Source organism: Triticum dicoccoides, chromosome 7A, assembly GCF_002162155.2.
Source record: "Triticum dicoccoides isolate Atlit2015 ecotype Zavitan chromosome 7A, WEW_v2.0, whole genome shotgun sequence".
Taxonomy (NCBI): Eukaryota; Viridiplantae; Streptophyta; class Magnoliopsida; order Poales; family Poaceae; genus Triticum; species Triticum dicoccoides.
This window is the reverse complement of record NC_041392.1, coordinates 8,089,834-8,101,463: the sequence shown is the minus strand read 5'-3', so window position 1 is coordinate 8,101,463 and position 11,630 is coordinate 8,089,834. Positions and strand designations below refer to the sequence as shown.

The 11,630-nt window shown below is 42.3% G+C and overlaps 1 protein-coding gene across 2 annotated transcripts in view; it reads left to right on the top strand.

Moving 5' to 3' along the window:
- The window catches only part of LOC119330244, a 5,944-nt gene extending 543 nt beyond the window's left edge, over nucleotides 1-5,401 (top strand). Inside the window, exons 2-11 of one of the 2 annotated variants that reach the window (XM_037603360.1) lie at nucleotides 415-469; nucleotides 584-884; nucleotides 1,350-1,508; nucleotides 1,971-2,012; nucleotides 2,114-2,176; nucleotides 3,404-3,496; nucleotides 3,596-3,739; nucleotides 4,201-4,308; nucleotides 4,840-4,891; nucleotides 4,985-5,401. In XM_037603360.1, coding sequence (XP_037459257.1) covers nucleotides 783-884; nucleotides 1,350-1,508; nucleotides 1,971-2,012; nucleotides 2,114-2,176; nucleotides 3,404-3,496; nucleotides 3,596-3,739; nucleotides 4,201-4,308; nucleotides 4,840-4,891; nucleotides 4,985-5,022 — 801 coding nt within the window. In that variant the 5' untranslated portion in view covers nucleotides 415-469; nucleotides 584-782 and the 3' untranslated portion in view covers nucleotides 5,023-5,401. Of the gene's footprint in view, nucleotides 1-414; nucleotides 470-533; nucleotides 885-1,349; nucleotides 1,509-1,970; nucleotides 2,013-2,113; nucleotides 2,177-3,403; nucleotides 3,497-3,595; nucleotides 3,740-4,200; nucleotides 4,309-4,839; nucleotides 4,892-4,984 lie in introns of both variants that reach the window. The other variant, XM_037603358.1, reaches the window with a different exon arrangement.
- Nucleotides 5,402-11,630: the final 6,229 nt, after the last annotated feature.

Sequence of the window (11,630 nt, the reverse complement as noted above, 5' to 3'; positions counted from 1 at the left end):
TGCGCTACCCAACAACCCCCTCCCCGACGCGACCGCCGCCGCAGCCGCACGCCCCCTGCTTCTCTCCGTCTGTGCGTATCCTGCCTGCACGCTGCCTGTTTGTGATTTGTTCTAGCAAGTATCTGTTGATGAGAAATAAGCTCTCTAGGATTCACTGGACCAGCAAGTGTTTGTTGTCCTGGCATGTTTATTTCGAGCAATTTGTGATTCATGCTGTTGGATGAACCAGTACCCGCGCCGGCACTCGCTTATCCTCTTTCATGTCCATACACCATTTGTCTTGGTTCTATGTTACAGCTGCTGCAAACAATTTACTAATGTGGCTCTCTGTCCAGTTCTGTTTCTCTTGTAAAAATAAATCCCCTCTGGCTCCGGTGTGCAGCAAGTTGATTTTTCAGTCTGTGTATTGTGCAGATTAGCCAGGCGTTGTAAGCTGAATTGGCCGGTCCAATTCAACGCGGAGCCGAGTGTATGTTGAAACCTCTCGTTCTCACCAGTGCTATTTTGGGTATCCTCTCATTTCGCGTTAGCAGCTGTCGATGAGGAGTTGCTATTCTTCTTCTTCTCTCTGTGGGATTTCTAGAGCGGCGTGGAGGCACGCGGTGGCCGGCACCCTGACTCTGAGCGGCATCCGCCACCAGCACCAGCACGGTCTGCGCTACCTGCCCCTCAGGCCTCCCGTGCCGCCCATTGCCCTTGGCCTCGCTGAGCGCTTCTTCTCTTCCTCCTCGCCCAAGCGCTCCACCAAGAGATCCGCCGCGAAGAAGGCCACGCCGCCACCGATGGACTCTGCCGGCGGCGACCCGTTCTATGTCGTCCGCAAGGGGGATGTCATCGGTATCTACAAGAACCTCGCTGACTGCCAAGCTCAAGTCAGCAATTCGGTAAGGAGTTCTTTTTTTAAAAATCTTTGTTTTACCTTCTCCTTACTTCTGAACTTGTTACCCTAAGCATTCAGTCTATTATTGTGACGGTTATCTGCATTAAACATCTCACCTGAAGAAAATGTTAGCACCTGCTCACCTGCCAATTTTTTCAATGAATGTAGCATCCTGAGGAGACATATCTACACTTGACAACTGTACCACTAAGTGCTTCCTATAATAACTAGAAAGGATGGATAACGTAACACTTCACATAAATCCTCAGCTGTAATCATGCATCTCATAGTATGCTAATATCATTGTTGCGCTAGAGACTGCATCTCATAGGATTGCTAAAACCACTGTGTTCTTTCTTGCGTTGCTGCAAGGTTCATCTGTCTGTTACTGATAAGGTGATACTCAATGAAAAAAAAGTTATTATTACTATTTCAGTAGACATTTCTTATGTGAAAATTATCGTGGTAGGTCTGCGATCCTTCTGTGACTGTGTACAAAGGCTATTCTCTGCGTAAAGACACCGAGGAGTATCTCGCTGCGCGCGGGCTAAAGAATGCTCTGTATTCCATTAATGCAGCAGATGCAAGAGATGAATTGTTTGATGATCTGGCTCCCTGCCCTTTCCAGGTAAAAATTTGTTGTGCAATTGTAGTTTCCAACTATTTCCCCTGAGATTATGTCTATAACATGCCAGTGCAGTATAGATTTATTCATCCCTTTCCGCTTACCTATGGAAGCTACCATATGCTCTGTGTTCTACTGTATTTTTGCAAACGCTTTGCAATGTGTGGCGTCATTGACGCTACGACTTATAACCAAACTTGTGTTTTATGTGCTTGTTGGTTGTATAGGCATGGTATTAATCTTGATAGAAAGGGCCACCACTAAAATTTAATTTTGTGATCTCTATATACTATATATGCCCATGATAGCCCATAATTCCAGGGCATTAGTTTCTCTGGTACATAGTTCCAAAGCTACCTTGACAGTTGAGCTGATCTTTCTGTTATATCCTCAAAGGTGGTTGCATTACTAGCGCATTTTCCCATAAACTCTCATATATTTTTATTGTGTCACCTTTTGTTTCAGCAACCTGATGGAACCTCTACTTTGAAAAGGCCACAGGAGACGGTGAGTAGAGATCTTTTTCTCACTCCAAGCTAAGCGTGAATAAATGCTTGTCAAAAAGTTTTCACATCTCATGTACTCACACCAATAATTATTTGCTGAAGGAAACCGGACCATCAAAGAAGCATCCCAAAGTCGCTGAACAGGAGCCATTACCTGATAGTCATGTGAGTATGGATACCATGTTCTAACATAAACTGCATGAATACGGTGATACTGGACACTATGGAACTGTGATACGTTAGTTTTAAAAAAACACAGATATGGAGTATACGGACACCGCAACATGTGCAGTATAGAACAGCCTAGCAACAAAGCATCAACTTGCTGCGAGTTTCCAGATTGAAGCTTGCTTCAATAGCCGATGACACCCTTCTCTCCCCCCCACTGATTCCATCGGTTGGCAGTGGAATATCGAGAGACATGTTGGGAGCCATTGCATCAGCCCTGTCTTGATCATCTTTGAGCTAAATTAGACCATCAACATTCACCTTTGGACATGTCTTGACACCATAATTTGACCACTTCAAGAGATGTGCTTTCACTCTTGAGTACCTCCCATTAACTTCACGGTTACAGATCCTACATACGAGATTTGTATTCCCTCCTTGGCCTCATCTGGTCTTCTTGATCTTCTGAGCATACCTCTAGAGTGGCGACTCTCACATCTTCATTTGGATGAATCACATGAGCATCATTCAGCATTTGGACTGCACTGACCCCTCCACTGCCTGCATTTGAATTTGAACTTCCAGTTCCAATTCCAGAACCAGAACCTCTAGTGGCGCTAGCCATTGCTGAACTTAAGAGGAGAAGAAGAAATGAGTGGAGTGCAGCACCTCGAAAAGAGGGGGGAAAGGGGAAACAGGCCTGGCCGCTAGAGGGAGCTGCGGTGGCACACAGATCGGGTAGTGCTCAGATCGAATGATGGAGCAACAGCGGCCTGGAGCTCTCCTTCTCTGGTGCGGTGGCACTCAGAACACGGGTGGGAGCAGTGGTGCACCGGCGGCAGCCGGCCTTCCTTGCATATGTGCTGTATAACGGCGGGGCGGAGCTCAGGTCAGGATGGGGGCAGAATTAGGTGAGAAAAAGGGAGGGGGTTGTTGTGGGTATAGATAGATGGGTTAGGATTTTCCCATGTCCGGCTGGTATCGGGGGGTGTCCCACCTGTATCTGAATTAGTTTAGACAATAGAAAATAGGGGGATACATACGGGAAACTCCCAATATGTCGTTTTCCTGCCATATCTGGGCAATTTAGGTTCTAACTACTAACAGGCCCTCTTTCTATGTTTTATTTTGTCATTATGATTTTGATATTAATATGCATATTTGCAACTTATCTTCACTGAGGAAATGTTGACTTATTCTCATCACTGAACCTCGTCTTTAAAGCTGTCCTGCATTCTTGAATTTGATGGTGCTTGCAAAGGAAATCCCGGGAAATCAGGCGCCGGTGTAGTAGTAAGGCGGTCAGATGGATCTGTGGTATGTACGCCAACTGTTTCTGAGCTGGTTTGTTTTCTTAGTGTTTTGTTACCAGTACCACAACTAGCTGATGACGACTATCTTCTACTTTAACCATAGATTGCTCAACTACGTGAGGGTTTGGGTATTGCAACGAATAACGCTGCTGAATATCGTGCATTGCTCCTGGGGTTGAGATATGCTGCTAAGAAGGGATTCAAGTATGTTCGTGCTCAAGGCGATTCTAAGCTTGTCTGTAACCAGGTCTGGTTTGTACCCTCACTACTTTGCAGCCTTCATGTTCTACCATGGAACTGTCAATAGATAACTGCTTGATGTGCAGTTTGTGCTTACTCTTTGGCTGTCCACCAAAACAATAGACTTGTGGTCAAATTAAAAGAGATCGAATGACTTTTGTTTTTATTTTATACGTTCTTTCTCCTTTAATTTAATTTGATCATCATGGTCCTCTGTTTATCCTCACCAAGGGAAAGTTTTATGCTACATCTATTATAACATTTACAGGTTATAATATAAGGTGTACCACAGTCTATTATTTTATTTTGGGCAAGAAATAATTGTATTAAGGCCTTGATGTTAGGGCATACAAAATCTGGTAAAACGTAATCAGAGCACTTTGATGAGTTTCTCCAGTAGCTGGAAGCTTTATTAGCGTTCAATTTTGTTTCTTTCACATAAATAACACACTGAACTTTCTGGAGCAGGTCCAAGATCTCTGGCGTGTTAGGAATGATAATATGGCTGACTTGTGCAAGAAAGTCAAGGAGCTGAAGGGAAATTTTCTTGAGTTTCAAATCAACCATGTGTTGAGGGTAGGTATCATATCTTTTCAGTGCCATCTGATATGGTTCAAACTTACCTGTATCAGCCAGCTTGGGGGATCTGTTATATGAATGATTGGCAAACATATTACATACTTGTGCTCTTGTACAAAAGCCTTCACGTGACTGAATGCCTTGAAAAAAAGATACCAGGTGGCATGGATTGGTGGTAGTTTTACTTTTGTTTTTGTCAAAAAACAAGACCATTTTTGCTCCCTTGTTCCTTCTTAGGTCGCTCGCCCCAGACTCTTGTCTCGGGGAGGCAGGCTTATCGTTATCCTCTTGTGTTTGTGGTGCGTTTGTAGACCTTTTTGTTCGCTGGGTGTGGTCTGTGTATGTTTGGGGGGTTAATTTGATAAATGCCACTCCAAATCTGGTGATTTTGAGAAATGCAGATAACCCATGTTTGGGAGGGACTGCCCTTGCCTCGCCCTTTGTATTATTATTCTCTCTTAATGGAATGGCTGAAGTTGAGCAGCTACCAGCTAAAGTGCCTGACGCTTCCACTTATTTGGTATGCAGGAATTTAATTCGGATGCTGATGCCCAAGCTAACTTTGCTGTTGAACTTCCTGGTATGGAATCGTACTCTGAATCTATCTTGTGAACTGTTATAGTATCTATCTACAAACGTGTAAATAACACCTGATGCCTTGCTCTCTCTACAGTTGGTGAAATTCAAGAGCAGTCAAACTTCACATGCTAGTGGCTGTGCTTCAGAGTAGTTTGCGGCGCCTTTTTTCTTGCTCATTTCACATTGACAGAAACAAGAATTCATTGTCGAGCATGCAGTTGGTACGTAATTTGCAGTTGATCCGTAAGCGTGGTTACGACCTGGAGTCAGAGATAGTGGGGTAAGCAGAGGAAACTGTGTCTAGATTTTTGGATGAGCAGCTTCAGTAGCCTGGCACTAGTGTTTAGCTTATACTGATATTATGCGGACTGCATACAACATCAGAGATACTATTTTGTAGCATAGTTAAATTGGTATTGCCTCTCGGAGAAGGGAAAAAAAAGATGTTACTGCTGCAATTTGTCCGTCTTTTAACGCTGTTCAGAGTCGCAATGGAAGCATATTTCTTGCATGGGTGTTCTTTTTTCTTTTTATTGCAACAAAGAGGTGCAAATTTGTTCTGATATATAATTCGCACGGAGCAAAAGATAAAAGGGTTTATTCACAAGAAAAACAGTTGATGTAAGTTTGTTTTAACAAGCAGGTAAGATGTGAAGGTAAACAAAAATTGGTTGACAGTGGGTTTCAACCTGTTGGAACCAAGGAGTGCAAATTTGTCTAAACCTATTATTTAACGTAGAAAAAGAAAAGGGGAAAAAAGGATTGATAAGTGGTAAAAGTGTATATGACTGTAAAAAGAGGTAAAAGAAATACTCAGCCATATCAACCTGATATGCGGATTCATTTTCATATGGAATCATTTGCACAATGTATATACACTAGTTTTTTTTACCGTATTGTTCAGCATTTTCCAGGGTTAAGGGAATACATTTGATGCAAAAAAAAAGGGTTAAGGGAATACATTACATGCGTAGAGCTACAATCTTGGTGGGCCTCATCCAGCCCAGAATCTGGACCGAACCTAATGGAAAGTTTCCAAGAGAATGGCCAACTCTGTTCTATTATCAATAAGAACGCTCTAAAACTACCATTAATCTGTTGAATATATGAGCAACTTTCTATTAATGTACAACAATAACCAAACAGCCCGGGTACGTAATTTCACGGATATCAATGCTGGTGCGCGTGTTTACAACATGTAGCAGAAACACATGCATATCCACCAGGAAGTTTTCTTCTTCTTTTCTGCAAAAAAGGACCTAGATCTATTATAAAGGTTCCTAAAAAGTACAGGGCATCTTAAACATAATAAAGATTTACAAGCCATTGACCAATTATTTAGAAAAAAAGTTTGACATCTATAACTACCAAATTTGTATCATTGGATCCATTAGAAAAGTATTTTCCATATTTAATTTATTTTGTATTATGGATGATCATATTTCCTTCTATATTCTTTGGCAAATGTACATATGTTTGATTTTAAAAAATATAGATACACCTTGTATTCTAGAACGGAAGCAGCATAAAAAAGTATTTGGCACGTGAGACTATTAGCGGTCCCTAGTTCATAAGATTATGTGGATACATATACTTTCATTTGTATACCATTCAATTGATGACTATGTTTCACAAGTTATGGATCTAGGAATGCTAACCCCGAGCTCGGGATCTGAATCACCGAGTCAGACAGACCCACTTTGAGATGCAAAGATATCATCATGTATTAGTCTCAGGTACAATGTATATGTCATATCCAAGACTTGAGGTCTTCGCATGTAATCGGGATGTGGACCAACTTACTTAGTGTTTATTAAATGCTACTATGTAACTATATAGTTATAAAGGTAGCTTTTGGTTTAGTCGTAAAACATGTCGTGAGACATGGTCGGCCAAGATAGGATTTGCCGCTCTGGCTCTGAGAGATATTCTCTGGGCGCTCTCGATTGATCAAATTTGAAAAACATGACCATGCGACTTGGGTTAAGAAGAGATGTCGAGCTACCAACAAGGATGACAAGTACTTGCCTTAGCTTGACAACATACATAGTGAAGAAAAATAATGTTGACTATGACCATTGTTAAGTTTCGTGGATGCATACTTGGGAGTTGGCACATTCTACTATGAGTCACTGCCATTATGCCAGATGAGAAGTCACATGGTCTATCCAGACAACCATCTAGTAGGACTAATGCTGGGACCTTGGGCCAGTCTATTTTGGCATGACACAAGGTCTGAAGACGAGGCATGACCCATTGCACAACATGACCCGAGGTATGATGAACTGAGCCAGCACGACCCGAGGAACGAGGTCCTAGGCCGTGTCTGGCCGAGAAAATGGGCATGGCACAACATGATTAGACGAGTTAGCACGGGCACGACCTGACACGAAACATAACCCGATAAAAACTAACAAATGAACACATGCAAGATGGTCAAAACTAACACAGAAAATTACAACATGTCCCCACCACTAACCATATCTCTCTCTTCAAGTCTCCATGGATGATGCAAAACAGACACTAGTAAATCCCTGAGTTAGCCAATGGCGCCGCAGCGTTCACGGTGTCCACCAACCGGATGAGCACTCGAGAATCCACCCCTCATTCACATATACATCCTCCTTCCTTAGTAACTGCTACAGTTGCCGGTAGATCCTACTTTCTCTCAACTACAACCAAGGTCACCAGCAGAATATCCAGCTCGCGGTGATGGCCGAACGACAGAAACTGATGGCAACCTGACATGGTAAGACCCGACGACGGCCTGCCATGCTGCATGTCGTGCTTCGACGCTCGGTGAAACATCCATGCAACGCCGACATGGCAAGATGGGTTAGTCGGAGTATCTGCTCCGAGCCCAACATGACCCGAAGTACGAGAGCTCTGCTGGGCTGGCGCGACCTGGCCAAGCCCTTGCATTATGTAGGACTCCATAATCACATATATATACTAAACATTTTTTTGACAATTTATTATCATAAAATTTGACTAGTATTTACATTATGCAACAATACTTGCCACATATCTGCATTGATGAGATTTTAAAAATTAAAAATTATTGGCACACACAAACTTCTATCTTTATAAATGCAACAAGAACAATAAGATACTATTTTATTGGAAATTATGTTAATTTTTTGTATTATAGTTGAAGATGTTTTGTGAAGTAAATCTAGTTGATAAAAATCTGAATAAAGCACAAAAAAGACAAAATCACATGCATCCATCAGTTGAATAATTTTTTCAATTTATTTAGAGATAACAAAAGATGTAGAGATAAAAAAGAAAAAAACTCATGCATGTCCCCTTCGGCAGCCGTGCGGCTGTTGAAGCAGACGCCGCCCACCCCAGACGGGCTTTCTGTCACCATCAGTGCTCCGATTCACCGCCGACCGGTTTCTTCCACCTCACACGTAATGTGTTCAACAAAATTTCCAAAGGTAAAAAATCCTGCAGACTAGGAGTTTTACCCTCGATGATAAATAATTTTCTTTGGAAAAAATTATTTAGAGTGGGAGCAATGTGCTGAAAAACCAGGAAAGTGTGTGTCAGTTCACTACTAACTCGAAGTTTGGTAAAGATTAGTTCCATTCCTAAATGGAAGTCAATAAGCTACCTGCGTACACAAATGGCACCAAATTAGGCTTAAAAGTTTACCTTGAATATTTGGAGGGGATAAACCATGCATCTGGCACAATTCAGAGACTTCGGATCTATGTCCACAGTGGGTGGTGGCAACACATGACTCCACTTTATAGCCGTTCTCTCCGTAGTGGTGTTCTTCTCCATTGGTTTGGCACCTCTAGATTTACTTGTTCGACATAGTAGCAAGTGGCAAGTATAGAATTTTGACAATATTCAATTTAGAAAAATCAATTTAAAATTTAACGGCCCGCAAATTGTTCATTAAATCAGAATTAAGCCTCGTTATCTCTCTGATCTGATTAGATAAACCAATTCACCAAACCAAACAGTTTAAAAAGTTGGCAAAAAATTGATTGATTTTTTGACATAAATTTGCTGGCCTAAGCGGAGACTTCAGTCTACAGTCAATGTCGGTCGCGCGCAGCGTTTACACCGTTGACTGTCTCGCACCTATTCAGCTGTTAGATGGATGCTTGTGATGCTAACTACTGTCTACCAAGCTGCGACCAACAACGCCATAAACAATGGTGAACCAACACGATACAACTCGACGGCGGCCTGGCATTTTGCGTGCCGTGTTTCGATGTTCGGCGAGGCATTCATGCAGTGCCGTCATGTCACGATGGGTTAGTTGGACAGTCTGGCCCGAGCCCGACATGGCTCGAAGCACGAGACTTGTGTTGTCCTAGGCTAATCCGGCGAAGACTCTGCATTAAGTAGGATACCATAATCACATATTTATACTAATATTTTTTATTTTCTACACCTTATTAGCACGAAATTTGACTAGTATTTACATTATGTTTATCAATACTTACTACATATCTGCATCGGCAATATTTTAGAAGAGTAAGATATTATTTTATTTGGAAATTGTGTTAATTTTCGTGTTATAGTTTAGGATGTTTCATGAAATGAATCTGGTTTATCCAATTCTAAATAAAGCACAAAAAATGACAAAACCACATGCATCCATCTATGGAGTAATTTGTTCAATTTATTTAGAGATAACAAAAGATGTAGTTTGCATGGCTTTTGCACACGCGGTGTGCTAGACATTGTACATGTATCATAGTATGTTTAGATGTTTTTTTGTGGCTGTTTCATATATAATATCTTGCTAGAGGATTCTATGATGCACGAGTCTAAGCAGTATATTGTAATTATTTCATCTCTTATTCGAGTATTAGCCCGGTTAATAGTTTGGTTCACACATTTTCATGCAAAAAAGTTATTTTTATATGAACAAATGAGTAACAAATACATGGTGGAATAAAAGTTGTCCCCTTTCAAAATGAAAACCCCCTCAAGGAAGCAGATATTAGTGGACGAATTATTGTACACACAAGAACCAAAATTGCATGTCTTGGTAGGTATGCGGCAACCATATCATCAGTGTTTTAGACGTTAGGTTTAGCATAGACGAGAAATTAAGGTAATCTGGTCGAATCAAAATGCATTTCCAAGAAGGCGTTAATGCGCAAAATATCTAATAAACTGTATACATGAATCATTTCCAAACCCCCTGAGAAGCAGTATAAAAGATGGGAAAAAAGACATGATATTGCTTTTTTTTGAGGAAAAAAAGACATGATATTGCTAAAATCTTAGCAGGACGGGAAGTTAGACTAAAAAGCTAGTATAGGAAAAAAAAACTCTTCTCAAGTACCCCTTCATATATTCAGATTCACCCCTCTATCTACTTCATGTAATCTATTTCCTGGTGTGTGTGTGTGTGCATATATCTCCACTTCTTGTTCTTGGTGTAGGGAAGAGGAGGTTGAGCAGCAGCCTGGGCACCTCCGCGTGCACCGCCGCCGGGAACCCCATTGATCAGCTGATCTGGATCGTTGGAGAAGAATATGTGAGGTAGAAAGGTAGCGATTTCCTTGGCAGTCTTGCAGCTCTGGAATGGCACACGGAGGTCTGGAAAGGCCTTTATAAGGAGAAGAAGCTAGCTAGCTAGCTAGGGAGCTTGCGGGCCGGGTGGAAGGAGGTATGAGAAGAAGAGAAGAATCGAGCAGCTAGTGGTACGTAGCTAGCTGCAGGACGGGGGTTGCAGGATGGCGACCGAGATGTACAGTCGACAGACACAAAGTACTACGTGCTTTCTTAATTAACAACTAGGTCTTAGTCGACTTAGATTTAACCAAGTCGATTTTTACACGAGTCTTATTGTAAGATCTCATCGATATTGCATCGAACGAAGTCTCAGTCATCTTAGCAAGATTAATTAACTAAGTAACTGGTGAGGCGTGACAATATGAGTCGGTGATCGAGATTAGTGGCGAATGATTGATTAGTCGGGTTCTGGTGGGCTGTGTCGATCGACCATCGTGCGTGTGTCGAGAACTTGGGACAGGCAGAGGCAGGTCAGGTGCGCCCGTCGATCGCTGCCGGTTCGGCTCTCAGCTGCATGCGCGCCCTCCAGCTAGCGTAGCGAAAATCACGGCCGCCGGCCGGCCCGCCGGGAAAGACAAGAGTGGACAAGTCATGCATGTGGCTGGAAACGGAAGCAATCACATATAGATTGGCACCGGCCGAACTTGTTAGCTGGCTGGGATCAACCGAGGCATCACAGCACGATCTCGATCTTGTCGCGTACGTAGACATGCATGCATCTCGTGATATATGGATGCGTTCCACTACAAGAAAATCACGTGTTGCCGACGTAAACCGAGTGTAAATTATCATATGTAACTGCAAGCTGAGTATCTGATGAGCAGCTTCAGTAGCCTGGCACTAGTGTTTAGCTTATATACTGATATTATGCGGACTACATACAACGTCAGAGATACTATTTTGTAGCATAGTTAAATTCGTATTGCCTCTCGGGGAAGGGAAAGAAAGATGTTACTGCTGCAATCTGTCCGTTTTTTAACGATGTTTAGAGTCGCAGTGGAAGCATATTTCTTGCGGGGATGCTCTTTTTTCTTTGTATTGCAACAAAGAGGTGCAAACACTAGTAGAAAACAGGGCATCTGTCCCGGTTTCAAAGGGCCTTTAGTCCCGGTTCTGCAACCGGGACAAAACGATCGGGACTCATGCCCATTACTTTTCGTCCTGGCTGGCTTACGAACCGGGATTAAAGG